General features: G+C 43.7%; 1 protein-coding gene across 9 annotated transcripts in view; it reads right to left on the bottom strand.

The window, feature by feature from the left end:
* LOC132827008 (membrane-associated phosphatidylinositol transfer protein 2) overlaps nucleotides 1–18,816 on the bottom strand; it is a 538,978-nt gene that overhangs the window by 62,293 nt on the left and 457,869 nt on the right. For all 9 annotated transcript variants that reach the window (XM_060843350.1, XM_060843356.1, XM_060843357.1 and 6 more), the window contains 3 exons: nucleotides 18,539–18,728; nucleotides 14,637–14,756; nucleotides 2,632–2,843 (listed from right to left, as the gene is read on the bottom strand). In XM_060843350.1, coding sequence (XP_060699333.1) covers nucleotides 2,632–2,843; nucleotides 14,637–14,756; nucleotides 18,539–18,728 — 522 coding nt within the window. The remainder of the gene's footprint in view (nucleotides 1–2,631; nucleotides 2,844–14,636; nucleotides 14,757–18,538; nucleotides 18,729–18,816) is intronic.

Raw genomic sequence — 18,816 nt, 5'->3', positions numbered from 1 at the left:
GCCATCACGGGGTCTAACAAGAGTTGCAGTTTCCTGCTCTCAGGGAGCGTCCCTGAGCTCCCACATTGAGCAAGAGGAGCATAACTCGGGACTGAGAACTCCTGCCATTTTTAATTTTAAGCTTAACTTAGTCCAACTATATTATCAAATAATAGGTCCATGAAAAAAGAAATAAAAGAAAAATTTTCACCAATCGCACAATAAAATAAGAAATAGCAAAACTTGACCTTCTCAACACAACAGAGTTTTATTTAGGTGAGAGGAGGAAGGCGGTTGGGAGACACTATACGCTACATTAGTGTCTCATGTCTTGGTGAAGTTTAAAACCTTCAATTCACAGAGGATTGGCTAACTAATAGAAAACAGAGGTGGCATCAAGGATTCATTTTCAAGATAGCAACCTATAACTAGTGGTGTACCATAGGGATCAGTGCCGAGGCCACAATTATTTACAACATCTTGTAATGACTTGGATGAGGGAAATGATCCCAAGTTATGGAGGGATTGTCTTATGTGCAAAGTTTAATAGGTTGGGACTCATTGGAGCATGAGAGGTGATCTCATTGAACCATATAGGATTCTTACAGGGCTTGACAGGATAAATACTGTTCTTAGATACATGTGACAATAATAAAGTCCCTTTAACTGTGGCTTTCTGCAGTTTTCTCCTCCATTTACATAATACTGTTCCTTTGCCCACCCTTCCAAAACAAACATCTTCACATTTTCCCACGTTACTCGCCAGTCCCCAACATTTAGCACAGGTGTACAGATCTATTACCAATTCAAGCTTTTATTATCAAATTGTAGTGCATGTAAAAAATGTTATTGTAAAAGAAAAGCTGAAATAAAATTTTTAACAATGCTGGGAGATTCAGCAGTGATGTCTGTTTTTCTCTCATTTTTCTTTCTAGGTGTTAAAGGTGTTTTACATATGAAAAGTATTGCTGTCATTTTATCCTGCATAAATTTGTAGTGCCCTTTGTTGAACTCCCTCAACCACCTCTGATGTTGTTATCTCTAAACCTGATCATCCCAATGCACACTGTGCAGCCTTTCATGTTCTACTTTAAATGTGAACTCATGCAAAACTCTGGTATTGCCTTAACTTGCTCCAAATACCTTTGGCCTGCGCCTACCGACTTATATTGGTTCACAGTCCAATAATTCCTTGATTTTAAAATTCATAGCTAATTTGAAATTGTTCCAAAGACTCACTACTCCCCAGATCTGTAGCTACCTTCAGACCTACAACCTTCTGAGACATGTACACTCCTCCAACACTGACATCTTCCACATCCTGGATTTTACCCTTGTGCCCTGCCATCAGCTCTCAAGGTCCTAAGCTTTGGAGCCATCTCCATCAGTCTCTCTTTCATTCTTTAAGACATCCTTAAAACTTACCTTTTTGTTCAAACCTTTGGTCATTTTCACATTAATTCTCAGGTTGTGGTTATCACTGGCAAGTCCAGCATTTAATGTTCATCTCCAATTGCCCTCGTCTCGGAACTGACTGCCAGACTACTCAGACCCCTTGGCATCATGGTAGCCCACAAACTCACCAACATACTAAAACAGCAGCTAATGAACTTGAAAGACCTTAAACAGACAACGAACAAAACTAACGTCATTTACAAAATACTGTGCAAGGACTGTAACAAATACTACATTGGACAAACAGGCAGAAAACTAGCCACCAGGACACCTGAACACCGACTAGCCACAAAACGACAGGACCCTCTCTCACTAGTATCCTCACATACAGATAAGGAAGCACACCACTTCGAATGAGACAACACATCCATCCTGGGACAAGCCAAACAGAGACAAGCACGAAAACTCCTAGAAGCATGGCATTCCAACCAGAACTCTATCAACAAACACATCGAGTTAGATCCCATCTACCATCCCCTGAAAAAAAGGAACAGGAAGTGACTTCGCCACAGGAAATGACATTACCACCCAAAGAAACCCAAACATATAAATAGAAAGCAGGAATTTTTTAGCATTGCTTCGCCTGAGGCCCACTGAAGATGTTACCTAATAGAGTAAAGAAACATCTGGAAATGAACCTCCCAGCTCAGTGAGCAAACCTACATCCAAAACCTCAACCCGAGCTACAAATCTTCACAAACTTACCCTTAAGGAGGTATTGGTGAGCCATATTCTTGGAAACAATGGGCCAGGTGAGTCAGCATTCCCAGGTGAGTCAGCATTCCCAGGTCCCTACCCTCCTGCCAAGGTGATAAGTCGCTTCAATGACACCCCACATGTTGGCAAAATCGAACTTTGCCACAGCTACAGAGAGAATCCTATTCCGAAACAGCAATGCCATTTTAAGACTGAGTGCCCTTGCTCTAGATTCCCTGTCGGGAAAAACATTCTTCCAGAAACTATCCTGTCAACCCCTGAAGAATTTTACCATTTCAATAAGATTATCCTTCATTCTTATAATTTCAAATTTGACTCAATCTCTCCTTTAGCACATTAGTTGCATTACAGGAAACAGTTCAGTGACCCTCTATTGCACTCCATCTAAAGTAAGTATACCCTTCATTACGCAAAGACGACATATTGACACGTCTGTACATTTAGCTCTAGATCATTAGGTCAAATCTTTTAAAGTCTTACCTTGAAAGAAAAGCCTGGTGGTGTTTAATTGTGTCAAGCTCATATGTTGAAGAATCACTTCTCTTTCTTGGCAGCTGTTTATTTGGATTATCCATGCTGCTTCGAGGGATGTCAATGTTGCTTCTACTGAGATGCCTGCTGGTTTCCAGGTTGGAAGCATTGCACATACAGCTGTTGTTCACAACTATACCAGGAGATAATAGATCATTGTCCTGTAAATCAATTATAGCACACAGGCAATCGGTAACTGCTCCCAATGGAAAAGGCTACTAAATCGAACTGTAAATTGCACATTATATAAGCAAAGATAAGGCTTATTGCTTCCACTTTGATTCATATTTAGTGATGCTAAATCATGTTCAAATGGTGGGGAGCTTCAAATCAGCAGCACCAATATCATACCTTAGCCAAATAATCTAGTTATATTTGCACTGCTTTTACATGAAGCAAGATTCATCATTGCGCCACACTCCCTTAACCATAGCTCCCATGTGACTGGTTGATGTAAAAACTCAGTTTCCTCAGCCTCAGATTGTTTTTGCTAATTAATAACCATTTAAGTAGGGAAGTGCGCAAATGAGATTTGAAGAAAGAACTTGATATTGAAAAAATGAAACATCAGACCCCTTTATTATTCAACTTTCAGGTTGGCCTGAAGAATCCCTTTATGATGTTTGCAAAGTTCCAACTCAAGCATTCAGTGCATGCTGACTTTGTTCGTCCCACCACTAGTCCTGTGCTTACAGCTGCCTGGGCCTTAAACTTTAGAATTCCCTCCCTTAACATCTCAACTAGTCTTTCCACCATTTGGAGATGCTTTATCCTCCCCCTTCCTGCCAATTATTTTGTTTGGTGCCAAAATTTGACTGATTAAAAAGTTCCAACACGTTTCACAAACTTCAATAAACACACTACATAAATTCAAGCTATTGCTGCCTCTCTTTCAGCAGCATGAAAGTTCTTAGAATCAACACAGCATAAAGGATAAAAATCCTGAGCTCTCACAATCAATTATCAATTTCCTGCAGAGTTCCCAATCTATGCCATACTATCAGTGAGGGACAGGTAAACACTGCAGGGTAATGGGACAGGTCCAAGACAAATCAGACACTATGTAATCAAGCAAATCAAAGTCACCAAATTGAGCACTGATGTGTAAAAAAGGAAAATCTAACATAAGTGGTTATGTACATTGAAGCATCTAAGATTCTGGGGGTACCCTTGATAAGGCGAGTGCTGAAAGGATATTCATCATTGTGGGAGGGACTAGAACTACGACACAGATTCATGGATTCATACAGAGCAGAAAAGACCCTTTGGCCCATCGAGTCTGCATCGACATAACTACCACTAGATCCCAATTTCCTGCACTTGACCTATATCCTTGAATGTTACGATATTTGGAGTACTCAATCAAATATTTTTTAACGGTTGGAAGGTTTCCTGCCTCCACTACATTCCAAGGCAGTGCTTTCCAGGTTCCCCACCACCTGCTGAGTGAAAAAGCTTTATTCCCAAATCCGCTCTGAATCTCCCAAATCTCCTGCCCATTATCCTAACACTATGCCCTCTCGAGATTAACCCCTCAACCAAGGGGAACAGCTGCTCTCTATTCACGCTATCCATACCTCTCATAATTTTATACACCTCAATCATGTTCCCCCCTCAGTCTTCCCTGCTCTGCAGAAAACATTCCAAGCTTATTTAGTCTCTCCTTATAGCTCAATTCCTCCATCTCAGGCAACATCCTGGTGAACCTCCTCTGTATCTATCCACTCTCGTGCTATCATATCCTTCCTGTAGTAAGGTGATAAGAACTGCACACAATACCTTAGCTGTGGCCTGAGACTTTGTACAACTCCAACATTAGCTCCTTGCTATGACTGATGAAAGCAAATGTCCCATATACCGCCTTAATTTTCTTATTCACGTGTTGCGAGCTTCAGGGATTTGTAAGTAACTACCCCAAGATCTCTGTGTTTCTCTGAGCTACCCAGTGTCCTGCCATTCAGTAAATACTCCCTCACCTTGTTTCCTCTTCCAAACTGCATCACCTCACACTTATCAGCGTTAAATCCCATCTGTCACAGATCTGCCCATCTTAATCTTCCTATAACCTACAACCATCTTCTTTGCTATTAGCTATTCTACCAAGCTTAGTGCCCTCTGCAAATTTTCTTAACATTCCCCAATGTTTCCATCTGCATCACCTATATATATAAAAAACAATAAGGGTCCCAGTACTAATCCTTGTGGTACACTGTTGGACACCAGATTCCAGTCACTTAAACAGCCTTCTACCAATATCCTTTATGCCCTATTACTAAACCAGCTTCTGATCCATCTCGCCAGGTTTCCCTCAGTTCCACATGCTTTAACCTTTCCAATCAGTCTCCCATGTGGGACCTCGTCAAAATCTTTGCGAAAATCCATATAAACTATATCAACTGAACTTTTCTCATCCACACACAATCACATTTTCAAAAGATTCCAACAGGCATGACCTCTCTCTTACAAAGCCATGTGGATTATCCCTAATTAACCCATGTCTTTTTATGTGGGTATCAATTTTCTCCTTCAGAATTTTCTCGCATCACATAATCCCCACAGCGTGGAAGCAGGCCATTCGGCTCATTGAGTCCACACCGATCCCCTGAAGAACGTGCCACCCAGACCCAGCTCCACTCCCTACCCAATCCCTGCATTTCCCATGGCTAACCCACCTAACCTGCACATCTTTGGACTGTGGGCAGAAACCAGGGCACCGGGAGGAAACCCATGTACATACAGGGAGATTGTGCAAAGTCCACACCGACAGACAGTCACCCGAGGCTGGATTCGAACCCGGATTGCTAGCACTGTGAGACAGCAGTGCTAACCAGTGAGCCACTGTGCTGTCTCTACTACTGAGGTGAGACTCACCAGTCTATAATTTCCTGGCCCATTTCTACCACCCCTTTTAAAAAGTGGAACCAAATCAGCTGTCCTCCAGTCTTCCGGCACTTTCCCTTGGCCACAGAGAAACTAAAAATTTGTATCAGAGCCCCTGCAATCTCCTGCCATGCTTCCCACAGCAGCCCGGGATACAATTCAGCTGGGCCTGGGGATTTGTCTGTTTTGTCAACTATAAGGAATCCCAAGTATGACCTTCACAGAGCCATTCAGATAGCCAAGGACCAATACCAATCCAAACCAGAACCCCAGACAGACACCCAGCAACTATGGCAAGGACTGAATGACATCACAGGTTCTAAAAAGAGACAGTGCAAGATGGCAGATGATGACATATCCCTCTCAGATCGTCTCATTGCCTTCTATACTCACCTTGAGCAGAATGTCGGTAGAGAGGTAACACCTATTCCAACAAGTCCTGACAAACCTATCCCAACAGTCACTGACTGCATCAGAAAACTGCATCATAGAACATAGAACATAGAAGGATACAGCGCAGTACAGGCCCTTCGGCCCTCGATGTTGCGCCGACCGAGTCCTACCTAACCTATACTAGCCCAATAACTTCCAAATGCCTATCCAATGCCCGCTTAAATGAACATAAAGAAGGAGAGTTCACCACTGATACGGGCAGGGCATTCCATGAACTCACAACCCGCTGTGTGAAGAATCTACCCCTAACATCTGTCCTATACCTACCACCCCTTAATTTAAAGCTATGTCCCCTAGTAACACCTGACTCCATTAGCGGTAAAAGGTTCTTAGTATCTACCCTATCTAAACCCCTAATCATCTTATACACTTCTATCAGATCTCCCCTAAACCTTCTCTTCTCCAATGAGAACAGCCCCAAGTGCCTCAGCCTTTCCTCATACGATCTTCCTACCATTCCAGGCAACATCCTGGTAAACCTCCTCTGCACTCGTTCTAAAGCTTCCACATCCTTCCTATAGTATGGCGACCAAAACTGCACACAATACTCCAGATGAGGCCTCACCAGAGTCTTATACAACTGCAACATGACCTCAGGACTCCGGAACTCAATTCCTCTGCCAATAAAGCCCAGTACACCATATGCCTTCCTCACAGCACTATTTACCTGGGTGGCAACTTTCAGAGATCTGTGTACACAGACACCAAGATCCCTCTGCTCATCCACACTACCAAGTAGCCTACCATTAGCCCAGTAATCCATCATCTTGTTATTCCTACCAAAGTGAACGACTTCGCACTTAGCTACATTGAATTCCATTTGCCACATTTCCGCCCAGCTCTGCAACTTATCTATATCCCGCTGTAACCTACCACTTCCTTCCTCACTATCCACAACTCCACCGACTTTCGTGTCATCCGCAAACTTGCTTACCCAGCTTTCAAGTTCTTCCTCTAGATCATTTATAAAGATAACAAAAAGCAATGGTCCCAAAACAGATCCTTGTGGTACACCGCTAGTAACTGCGCTCCAAGATGAACATAATCCATCAACTACTACCCTCTGTCTCCTTCCAGCCAGCCAATTCCTAATCCAAACCTCTAATGTATCCTCAATGCCATACCTCTGAAGTTTTAGCATTAGCCTACCATGGGGAACCTTATCGAACGCCTTACTAAAATCCATATACACAACATCTACTGCTTTACCCTCATCCACTTCCTTAGTCACCTTCTCAAAGAACTCAATAAGGTTTGTGAGGCACGACCTGCCCTTCACAAAACCATGCTGGCTATCCCTGATCACGTTATTCCTACCCAGATGTTCATAAATCTTATCCCTTACCATTCTCTCTAAGACTTTGCCCACCACTGAAGTCAGACTCACTGGCCTATAGTTACTAGGGCTATCCCTACTCCCTTTCTTGAACAATGGGACCACATTCGCTATCCTCCAATCCTCTGGTACTATTCCCGTTGACAATGACGATATAAAAATCCAGGCCAATGGCTCTGCTATCTCCTCCCTAGCTTCCCATAGGATCCTGGGGTAAATGCCATCAGGCCCAGGAGACTTATCTATATTCATCCTTTCCAATATTCCCAAAACCTCTTCCCTGCATATTTCCAGGGCATCCATTCTAATTATTTGTGATTCCATATTCACATCAGCAACAGTGTCCTGTTCCTGAGTGAATACTGATGAAAAGTACTGATTTAATGTCTCTCCAATCTCCTCCGCCTCCACACACAACTTCCCACTACTATCCTTGACTGGACCGATACCTACCCTAGTCATCCTTTTATTCTTGACATACCTATAGAAAGCCTTTGGGTTTTCCCTAATCCTACCAGCTAAAGACTTTTCATGTCCCCTTCTCGCTTCTCTTAGCTCCCTCTTTAGCTCCTTCCTGGCTACCTTATAACTCTCAATCGCCCCTACTGAACCTTCACGCCTCATCTTTACATATGCCGCCTTCTTCCCTTTCACAAGGGACTCCAATTCCTTACTAAACCACGGCTGCCTCACAAGGCCCTTTACACCATGCCTGACTGGTACATACCTATCGAGGACACGCAGTAGCTGCTCCTTGAACAATCCCCACATCTCATTAGTGTTCTTCTCTTGAAGCCTGTTTTTCCAATCCACACAACCTAAGTCATGCCTCACTGCATCATAATTTCCCTGCCCCCAGCTATAGCTCTTGCCCTGCGGCGCACGATTATCCCTCTCCATCACTAAAGTAAAAGTCACCGAGTTGTGGTCACTGTCCCCGAAGTGCTCACCTACCTCCAAGTCTAACACCTGGCCTGGTTCATTACCTAGAACCAAATCCAATATAGCCTCCCCTCTTGTCGGCCTGTCGACATATTGTGTCAGGAAACCCTCCTGCACACATTGTACAAACACCGACCCATCTAATGAACTCGAGCTATAGCTCTCCCAGTCAATATCTGGGAAGTTAAAGTCCCCCATAACAACCACCCTGCTACCTTCACTCTTTTCCTGAATCATCCTCGCAATATTATCCTCTACTTCTCTAGGACTATTAGGAGGCCTGTAGAAAACACCTAACAGGGTGACCTCACCTTTCCTATTTCTAACCTCAGCCCAAACTACCTCAGATGGCAAGTCCTCTTCCATCGTCCATTCCACTGCTGTGATACTGTCTTTGACAAGTAATGCCACGCCTCCCCCTTTTTTACCCCCATGTCTGATCCTACTAAAACATTTGAACCCTGGAACGTGCAACAGCCATTCTTGTCCCTGTTCTACCCACGTCTCTGTAATGGCCACAACATCGAAGTCCCAGGTACCAACCCACGCTGCAAGTTCACCTACCTTATTCCTTATACTTCTGGCATTGAAGTATACACACTTCAATCCTCCTTTCTGGTTACAGGCACCCTCCTTAGAGATCGCTGCATTATTCCTAACCTCCCTACACTCAAGGTCCTGTACCCTAAAGCTACAGTCCTGGTTCCCATGCCCCCGCGGAGTTAGTTTAAACCCTCCCAAAGAGCACTAGCAAACCTCCCCCCAAGGACACTGGTGCCCCTCAGGTTCAGGTGTAGCCCATCCTTTTTATAGAGGTCCCACCTTCCCCAGAAAGGACCCCAGTTGTCCAGAAACCGGAATCCCTCCCTCCTGCACCATCCCTGAAGCCACGCATTTAACTGCTCTCTCTCCCTATTCCTTGACTCTCTATCACGTGGCACGGGTAACAAACCAGAGACTACAACTCTGTTTGTTCTAACTCTGAGCTTCCAACCTAGCTCCCTGTAAGCCTGTCTGACATCCTCACCCTTCTTCCTACCTATATCGTTGGTGCCAACGTGGACCACGATCTGGGGCTGCTCCCCCTCCCCCTTAAGGACCCGGAAAACACGATCAGCGACATCACGTACCCTTGCACCTGGGAGGCAACATACCAAACGTGAGTCCCTGTCGCCCCCACAAAACCGTCTGTCTGTACCCCTCACTATCGAGTCCCCAAGAACTATTGCTCTACCTTTCTCCACCCTACCCTTCTGAGCAACGGGGCCAGGCCCCGTGCCAGAGGCCTGAACCTCATTGCTTGCCCCTGGTAAGTCATCCCCCCCACAAATATCCAAAACGGTATACTTGTTCTTGAGGGGAATGACCGCAGGGGGTCCCTGCACTGGCTTCCTCCTCCCACTCCCCCTCACTGTCACCCATCTATCTTGAACTTTCGGAGTAACTACTTGCCTAAAGCTCCGATCTATGACCTCCTCTGCCTCCCGAATGATCCGCAGTTCATCCAACTCCAGCTCCAGTTCCCTAACACGGGTTTGGAGGAGCTGGAGATGGGTGCACTTCTTGCAAGTGTACTCAGCAGGGACGCTAATGGCTTCCCTCACCTCATACATGTTGCAAGAGGAACATTGCCCTCTCTGCACTGCCATCCCTCTAAAAGTAAGCTTTCCTTAAAAAAAAACAACAAAAACCAACTAAATCTAAAGAAACAAACAAGGAAAATGCAGCACTTACCCGCTAGTCACAATTGGTCTTATTATTAGGTTAGAGGAGGTGGAAGGGTGGGAGGCACTACTCGTGGAGTGCCTCGGGTGACTCGCCTACGCCTTTAAATAAGGGGAGAAAAAAAAAACCTTACCCAGGTAACCTAGCGCGCCTTCCGGGTCTGCTACCGCTTTTTTTTAAAAGGAAAACTTTAAATTTACAACTATTAAATAAGCGACCAAACTTACCCACCAGTCGTCGCGAAGTCTTCCGAGAGACTGAGGCCTAAAACTCGGAGCCCGCCTTTAAATAAGGGGAGAGGCGGGCTCCGAGTTTTAGGCCTCAGTCTCTCGGAAGACTTCGCGACGACTGGTGGGTAAGTTTGGTCGCTTATTTAATAGTTGTAAGTTTTCCTTCGTGTGAATCCAAGGAAAGTGATGGGACCAGACGGAGTATCAGGCCATGTACTCAGAGCATGCGCAGATCAACTGGCAGAGGTCTTCTCAGACATCTTCAACCTCTCCCTGAAGCATGCCACTGTCCCTGCCTGTTTCAAGACGCCAACATCATCACTGTGCCTAAAAAGGCCCTTGCAACATGTCTCAATGACTACCACCCAATGGCCCTAACTTTGGTGGTTATGAAGTGCTTTGAAAGGCTGGTCATGGCACTAATCAACTCCAACCTCCCCAACACCCTTGACGCACTCCAATTTGCCTATCGGACCAACAGATCCATGTCAGATGCCATATCACTTGCCCTTCACTCCTCCCTAGAACATCTTGACACCAAGAACAGCTATGTAAGAATCCTACTCATTGACTACAGCCTTCAACACTATTACCCCCTCGAGACTGATGATTAAACTCAGTGATCTCAAGCTAAACCCCACTCTCTGCAACTGGATCCTCAGTTTCCTGATCCACAGGCCACAATCAGTGAAGATTGGGGACAATATTTCATCCTCACTAACACTCAACACTGGAGCCCCCCAGGGGTGCGTACTCAGCCCCCTACTGTACTCACTGTATACCCATGACTGCGTCGCCAAATACCATACAAATGCCATTTACAAGTTGCTGATGACACCACCATAGTCAGGCGAATCTCAGATGGCGACAAAACAAACTACAGACGGGAGGTGGAAAACCTGGAAAAATGGTGCACTGAGAACAACCTAGTTCCCAATGCCAGCAAAACCAAGGAACTCATTATTGACTTTTGGCAGCATGTTACTCATGCCCCCTACACATTAGCAGCACAGAGGTGGAACGAGTGGAGAGTGTCCAGTTCCTGGGAGTGGTCATCCACAACAAGCTTTCTGGAACTCTTCACATGGATGTACTGGTTACAAAGGCCCAACAACGTCTCTTCTTCCTCAGATAGCTGAGGAAATTTGGCATGAAAGTGAATACCTTTGCCAACTTTTATACTGTCTTTCTCATCCAGTCCTGAATTGTCCTCGACTTCTAGGATTCTCTGAACTTATTGCTCCTACATTTCCCTCAAAAAGACACATGTTGGACCTGTACTCTCCCTAGTTCCTTTTTGAAATGCTTACATTTAATGGCTCAACCATTTAAGACAGAGATAAGGAGAAATGTTTTTCTTTGATGATTATTAATCTTCAGAATACTCCTCCCAGATATCAGCGAAGGCCAGAGTTATTGAATACTTATAACACTGATGTAACAAGAAAGATGAAGGTTATTGGTCTGCTGGTACTATGTGAATGTTGCTGCCAAAGTCAGAACTTATTACCTGATTGCTTCATTCTTAACTGCTCTGGAGAAAGTGGTGGTGAGCTGTCTTATTAACTGTTTCAGTCCATCGAGTTTAGGTAAATCCAAGAGCTCTTAGGAAGGGAGCTCCAGGATTTTGACCCAGCAACAGAGAAGGAATATTGATATAATTTCATAGATGACCCACACTACTACGCTGTGCATCAGTGGTGGAGGGAGTGAATGCTGAAGATGGTGGATGTGATGCCAATCAAGGAGGGTCATTTGTATAGGATTATGCTGAGGTCTTGAGTGCTGTTGGAGCTACATACAAATTGAAAGTATTCCATCGTACCCCTGACTTGTGCATTGGAGATGCACTCAAGAGATAGGTGGTGAGTTAAAACAGAATTTCTGGTCTGTAAACTACTCTTGTGACCACAGTGTTTATTAAGATGGTCCAGTTCAGCTTCTGGTCAATGATAAGTCCTGGAATGTTGATAGTGGGGATTTGGTCATGATAATATCACTGAATGTCAAGGAATGATGGCTAGATCCTCTTTCATCTGCTTTAATGAAGTCGGGAACTGTGCCATCCTGCTGGAACCCAAATGAAGCATCAGTGAACAGGTTGATGCTAGGCAATTTGATTGATAGAGCAGTCAATGACATCTTTCATTATTTTGCTGATGATCGAGAGTAGACTGATAGGGTGGTAATTAGCCAGGCAGAATTTGCCCTTTTTTTGTGCATAAGACATGATGGACAATTTCTGGATTAGTGGTGCTGGAAGAGCACAGCAGTTCAGGCAGCATCCGAGGAGCAGTAAAATCGACATTTCGGGCAAAAGCCCTTTATCAGGAATAAAGGCAGAGAGCCTCATTTAAGTCTTGGCTTAAACACTGATAAAGAGCTGAACTCAAGAGAAGTGAAGGTGACTTTTCTTAACATGAGGCATTTTAGGATTAGAATCCTTACAGGGTGGAAACAGGCCCTTCGGCCCAACAAATCCACACTGATCTACCAAAGAGTAACCCACCCAGACCCATTTCCCTACCTTATATTTACCGCTGACTAATGCACCTAGCCTAAACATTCTTGAACACTGTGGGCAATTCAGCATGGCCAATTCACCTAACCTGCATATCTTTGGATTGTGGGAGGAAACTGGAGCAGCTGTGTGGCAATCCACACAGACCCGGGGAAAATGTGCAAACTCCACAGAGACAGACGCCTGAGGCCGGGTCCCTGGTGCTGTGAGGCAGCAGCGCTAACCACTGACCAACCATGTCACCATTCTTGACCAAGAGTGGCTCTACCAGGAGCTGAAGTCAATGAGAATCAGGAGAAATCTCTTTCTCTATTGGGGTTACTATGGCACAAAGAAAGATGTCTATGATTGTTAGAGATCAGTCATCTCTGTCCAGGACATCACTGCAAGGGCTCCTCAGGGTAGTGTCCATGCCTCAATCATCTTCAGTTTCAATTAACTTCCCACTATCATAAGGTTAAAACTGGAGAAGTTTGCTGATGATTTCACAATGTTCAGTATCATTCGTGACTCCTAAGACACTGAAGTAATCCATGTGCAAGAAGTGCCATCTCCCCTTGATGTCCAATGCTAGAACAGTAGCTGTACTGAGACAGCTTAGCAAGGGGCACAGCTGGTTCTTGAAAGCACATCTTTAGTACTACTGCTGGAATTTTTGTCAGAGCCTAGCCTTGCAATATCTAGTCAAGATTAGAGTGGTACTGGCAAAGCATAGCAGGTCAGGCATCATCTGAGGACCAGGAAAATTGATGTTTCAGGATGAAGGGCTTTTGTCCGAAATGTTGGCTGCCTGACCTGCTGCGCTTTTCCAGCACTATTCTAATCATGACTCTAATCTCCAGCATCTGCAGTACCACTTTCGCCTTGCAGCATCTAGTGCCTACAGCCATTTCTTGCTATCACATGAAATGAATTAAATTGTTGGAGGTCTTGGAATCTGTGATGCTGAGGATCTTAGGAGGAGGCTGAGATGGGTTATCCACTTGGCATTTCTGGCTGAAGATAGATTCAAATGCTTCAGCCTTGTCTTTTGCACTAATAGACTAGTCTTCACCCATCACTGAGAACAGGGTATTAGTAGGACATCCTACTGTTCTAGTTTAATTGTTTACTACCACTCACGACAGAATGCAGCAAGACTGCATCGCTTAAATCTGATGGATCACTGAAATCTGATGCATCGCTTAAATCTGATGCATCGCTTAAATCTGATGGATCACTGAAATCTGATGGATCACTGAAATCTGATGGATCACTGAAATCTGATGGATCACTGAAATCTGATGGATCACTGAAATCTGATGCATCACTGAAATCTGATGCATCACTGAAATCTGATGCATCACTGAAATCTGATGCATCACTGAAATCTGATGCATCACTGAAATCTGATGCATCACTGAAATCTGATGCATCACTGAAATCTGATGCATCGGTTACGGAGTTGTTTAGCCCTGTCCATTATAAGCTGCTAATCTGATCTTGTAGATAAAAATGGTGATGCTCCTGACATGCCATTCTGTACTCTTCTGTGAACTGGCACTGTCCCGCTTGATGGTGAAGTGAAAGATATGCAAGTCTGCATAATGTTTACAAATTCAATTTGCGAAAGAACATCATAAAATGGCAACCAGGCTGTGCAATAAAAACAGAAGAAAACTGAAACGGATTATTATTTTAACCAATAAGAAGCCATCTGGTTGTTACTCTATTTCCTTAAAGTCAACTCATGATGCTGGCTTTCAGTGGCAAATCAGATAATACAATTCCCAAAGCATACTTAAGGAACCCACTTGACAAAGAATCACAATTTATTTCCAATATGATAATGGGCTGGAAGCAAGTTAATATCTGATTTGTTCATTACCTGTACACTCACAACACTGCCTCTCCTGCTACTGTTCTGGCTCTCAGAGACTGTCTGATTACTGAAGCAAAGTGCATCAAATCCCAGGATTCCCCCAACACAATCTCCAATCAAACATACCTGCAATAAGAGAGACAATATTAAATACACAATGAGAGCTGACAAATGTGTGCTTTAAATTTGCACACCTATCCTTAAACTGCTTTATGGACCGGAAAATATATCCCATGTACCACGAAATTCAATTTTTAAAGCTTCAAGTCAAGTGATTCCATATTTGTTAAAATGAATCAATTAAGTAAGAACATTCTAATTTTTTAGAAAATGGCAAAGATGTTTATTTTCCAAACAAGGGAATGTGCTGCACTGTCCTCCCCAGATGATTTTTCCACTATCTCATTATTTCTTCAAAAGATTTCAACTACCCAATATTGTAAAGAAACAGAAACAATTCAGGCACCTTGCCCAAGTGTCAAGTAAAAGCAGTGGCTACAATTTAACAGTTACTTCACTACTTGGGATGTGCCTCAAGATGTCTGAAGATTGTGAATATAAACCTACAAAAATAGAAGTATGTTCCTTCTTGGAATGTTATTTTTGTAAGCAGTACAAACCAGGAATGACCACGATTAAATTTTTTCCTGTTAAATCTTGTCATCAATTTATTTAAAGGACAGTGAAACCAAATTGGGACTGAGGCCAAGTAAAACAGCAGGCACTCAGTGATTTTTGCTTGTATCTGTCCTTTATCCTGCATAAAGCTCTCTGCAGCTGCAACATGAATGTGACCTGTGAACGTTGTGTCTCTGGATAACCACCTCTACGATGACAATCCAGTCTGCAAAACATTTCAGGTCCATGACTATTCACCCAGAGCTAGGAAATAGATCTTGAGCAAGGGATGGGTGGGACGATGACAAAGAAAGTTCTACAATAGCCTGAAGACAATAAACTAGGAGTCAGTGAGGTCTGCAGATGCTGGAGATCAGAGTTGAAAGAGTGGTGCTGGAAAAGCACAGCAGGTCAGGCAGCATCCGAGGAGCAAGAAAATCGACATTTCGGGCTGGAGCCCAAAACATTGATTTTCCTGCTCCTTGAATGCTGCCTGATGTACTGTGCTTTTCCAGCAACACATTCTAAACAGTGAAGATAATTAACAGTTGTTTATGTTTCCCTATTCTTCAGATAAGGTAGGATGTTCCCTGTGGGCTCTGAATTCCATCATCAGGTGAAATGGGAGACAGAAACTGTTTCCACAGTGAGATAGAGTCAGTTGTTGTGATGTGCCCTGGCAACAAATAACTAGAGGACAGGTACACCATCCAAATAAGAACAGCAGCAGGGCTAATTAGAGGCATCCTAGTTTAAATGATTCAACACCAGGTTATCATCCAACAGTTTAACTGGAAGCACTAGCTTTCGGAGCTCTGTTCCTTCATCAGATCAACCACCTGATGAAGGAGCGTTGCTCCGAAAGCTAGTGTTTCCAATTAAACCTGTTGGACTATAACCTGGTATTGTGTGATTTTTAAATTTTGTACACCCCAGACCAACACCAGCATCTCCAAATCATAGCTTAAATGAAACAGTAGCCTATAATGGGAAGGAAGAAAGAGACGACAATGTTAGAAATGCAGGTCACTTTAAGTGTCAACAAGAACCCCTCCAGAGTGGATTAAAAGCATGTAATGTTCACTGAGCTTTGTTTTTAAAAGCTGGGTCCTTTGAGGGCTCTTGTATTGCAGTGGTAGTGCCTTTACATCTGCCCTGATTCAAGCCCCACCTGCTTCAGAGGTGTGGAATAAAATTTGAGTAGGCTAATTAAAATATTATTTAAAATAAAGAGCTGGTTCATGTGGTGCAGTGGTAGTGTCCTTATCTCTGAGCCAGGAGGCCATGTTTAAATTGCACCTGCTCCAGAGGTGTATTATAACATGTCTGAACATGTTGATTAGAAAACAAAATGGCTGTAATATTCATACTTGAAGCCTTTACACGAGGTGAGCACTGCAGGGGCTGGAGTGCATTATCCCCCCCTTCAACATTAAGTTCCCTCTTTATTTTTCATTCCTTCCTTCATTTCTGTTATTGAGCAGTGCTTGTAATTTATTTGTTAATTGGTCAAGTGAGTGATTTTGATGGTGGGTTCATGAAAAAGGACTGGGCTATTGTTAATTAGTCAATTTAGTGGTAAAATAAACAAGAGGAGTTCTTAGGGACTCTGAAGTCCAGTGGTCATGTCTCCTTTCTGGGCTAGAGGTCTGGATTCAAGTCCCACCTACTCCAGGTAGTTGTTGTAACAATATCTGAACAGGTTGATTCCAAACAGGAGACCTCAGTTCTTGTTCATTCCCAGCTATCCTCTGAGAGGGAGTGCACGTGTCCACCAACATTTTTGAAACTTTCAGAGAGAAGTGGGCACCACATGCAGTGCATCACCCCTCCCCTTCCATTTTGATTAAGACCCCTCCTTTGTTTATCCCACCATTTTTTCTTGTGACATTGCTCCTGGTGGCTGTGCTTATGATTGAGGAGAAAGTGAGGACTGCAGATGCTGGAGATCAGAGTCGAGAGTGTGGTGCTGGAAAAGTACAGCAGGTCTGGCAGCATCCGGGGACAGGAGAATCAACATTTCAGATATAAGCCCCTCATCAATAATTAGGCTTGGGTCAAGGGGGTAGAGAGATAAATGGGAGGGGAGTGGGGCTGGTGAGGAAGGAGGCTGAGAGTGCGATAGGGAGATGAAAGTTGGGGTAATGGTGATAGGTCGGAGAGGAGGGTGGAGTGGATAGGTGGGAAGGAAGATGATGAAATTTATACAGGATTAATGTGGATTTCACCAGTTCCCTAATTTCCCCTCCCAACACCTTATCCCAGATCCAACCTTTTAACTCAGCACCACCCTCATGACTTATCCTACCTGTCCATCTTCCTTCCTACTTATTGCACTCTCAGCTACCTGCTCCTCGGATTCAGCCTGACCTGCTGTGCTTTCCCTGCACCCCACACTCAACTGTGCCTATGATTTGTTTAACTAATTCCTCAGGTGATTTGGTGGAGAATTACAATAAAATGAAAAGCTGGGTTCTTGGGCTGTTATGGTGGAATGGTAGGGGTTTTATCACTGGGTAAGATGGCCTGGGTTCAAACCCCACCTGCACCAGAGATATCATAACTTGTCTGTAAAGGTAGATTAAAAATATCGATTCTCAGCAGCTTTCAGTTTGGGTGATTTGGTGATGGATGTTTGAAAATAAAACAAAAAGAGATTGGTTCAGGCTTGTGAAGAGTTGACTTCTGGAGAAACATGTTCAGCTATGATTGAATGGTGGAGCAGACTTGATGGGCCACAAATGGCTCCAATATCTTATGGTCTTAAGGACATGGCAAAAGGTCCAGAAGGGAAAGGTGGACACTAGTGTTTATGCTAAACTATAGATTTACTATAAAATCGTGATAAATCTCAGAGAGTCCTTTCTTGTCTAATTAAGCACATAGATATGTGAAACAAAAACGAAGGACCCACAGCTTCAATTTAAAGAACAGGCTTTGCAGTTATGGCTCTCTACATAGTTACCCTGCTCTTCTGCAACGCCCAGAGACAGGCCTGATTGAGCAATCGAATGGTCCCGAGTTGGCTGTAGGATTGTGAAAGCCAAATGGAAAATCCTAATTGACCAAATCTAAATGGCCTTAAGTGAATCTTAATGATCTGTGCTGACTCTCCAGTCTGAGGCCAATGGTCCAGTTGACCTCACTTTGCCTCTGTGGAAAAAAATGGCTGAGGGGCAGAACAGAACAGAGCTCTTTTCTCGTTCTCACCTGCTTCTAATTTTGGCTCTAACAGGGCCTAGAAATTAGCTCAAAGTTATAAACAAAGATTTTTCTTTTCAAATACTTACCTGGCCACTAAAGGAGACACCCTCTTGCGATTTGATAAAATCGCTGTACACTTGATTTGCTCTGAAAATCACCGTAGCAACTGCCTCCTGGTAGTGAGGAGATGATGTTGCCAACAAAGGAAGTGCAGCCAATGGAATATGATCTTGACTGTGAGACAAACAGCTTTCATCATAGTTCATGGGACTGAGGCTGGAAAAGCAAAAAAAATTAATTAAAATAAAGAGAAAGCTACTATGTTATCTGAAAGCAACATGATACTTGTTACCTATTGATTTGC

This window comes from Hemiscyllium ocellatum, chromosome 24 (assembly GCF_020745735.1).
Source record: "Hemiscyllium ocellatum isolate sHemOce1 chromosome 24, sHemOce1.pat.X.cur, whole genome shotgun sequence".
In the NCBI taxonomy this organism is placed as follows: Eukaryota; Metazoa; Chordata; class Chondrichthyes; order Orectolobiformes; family Hemiscylliidae; genus Hemiscyllium; species Hemiscyllium ocellatum.
Note: the sequence above shows the minus strand (reverse complement) of the source record. Positions and strands in the feature narration are given on the sequence as shown.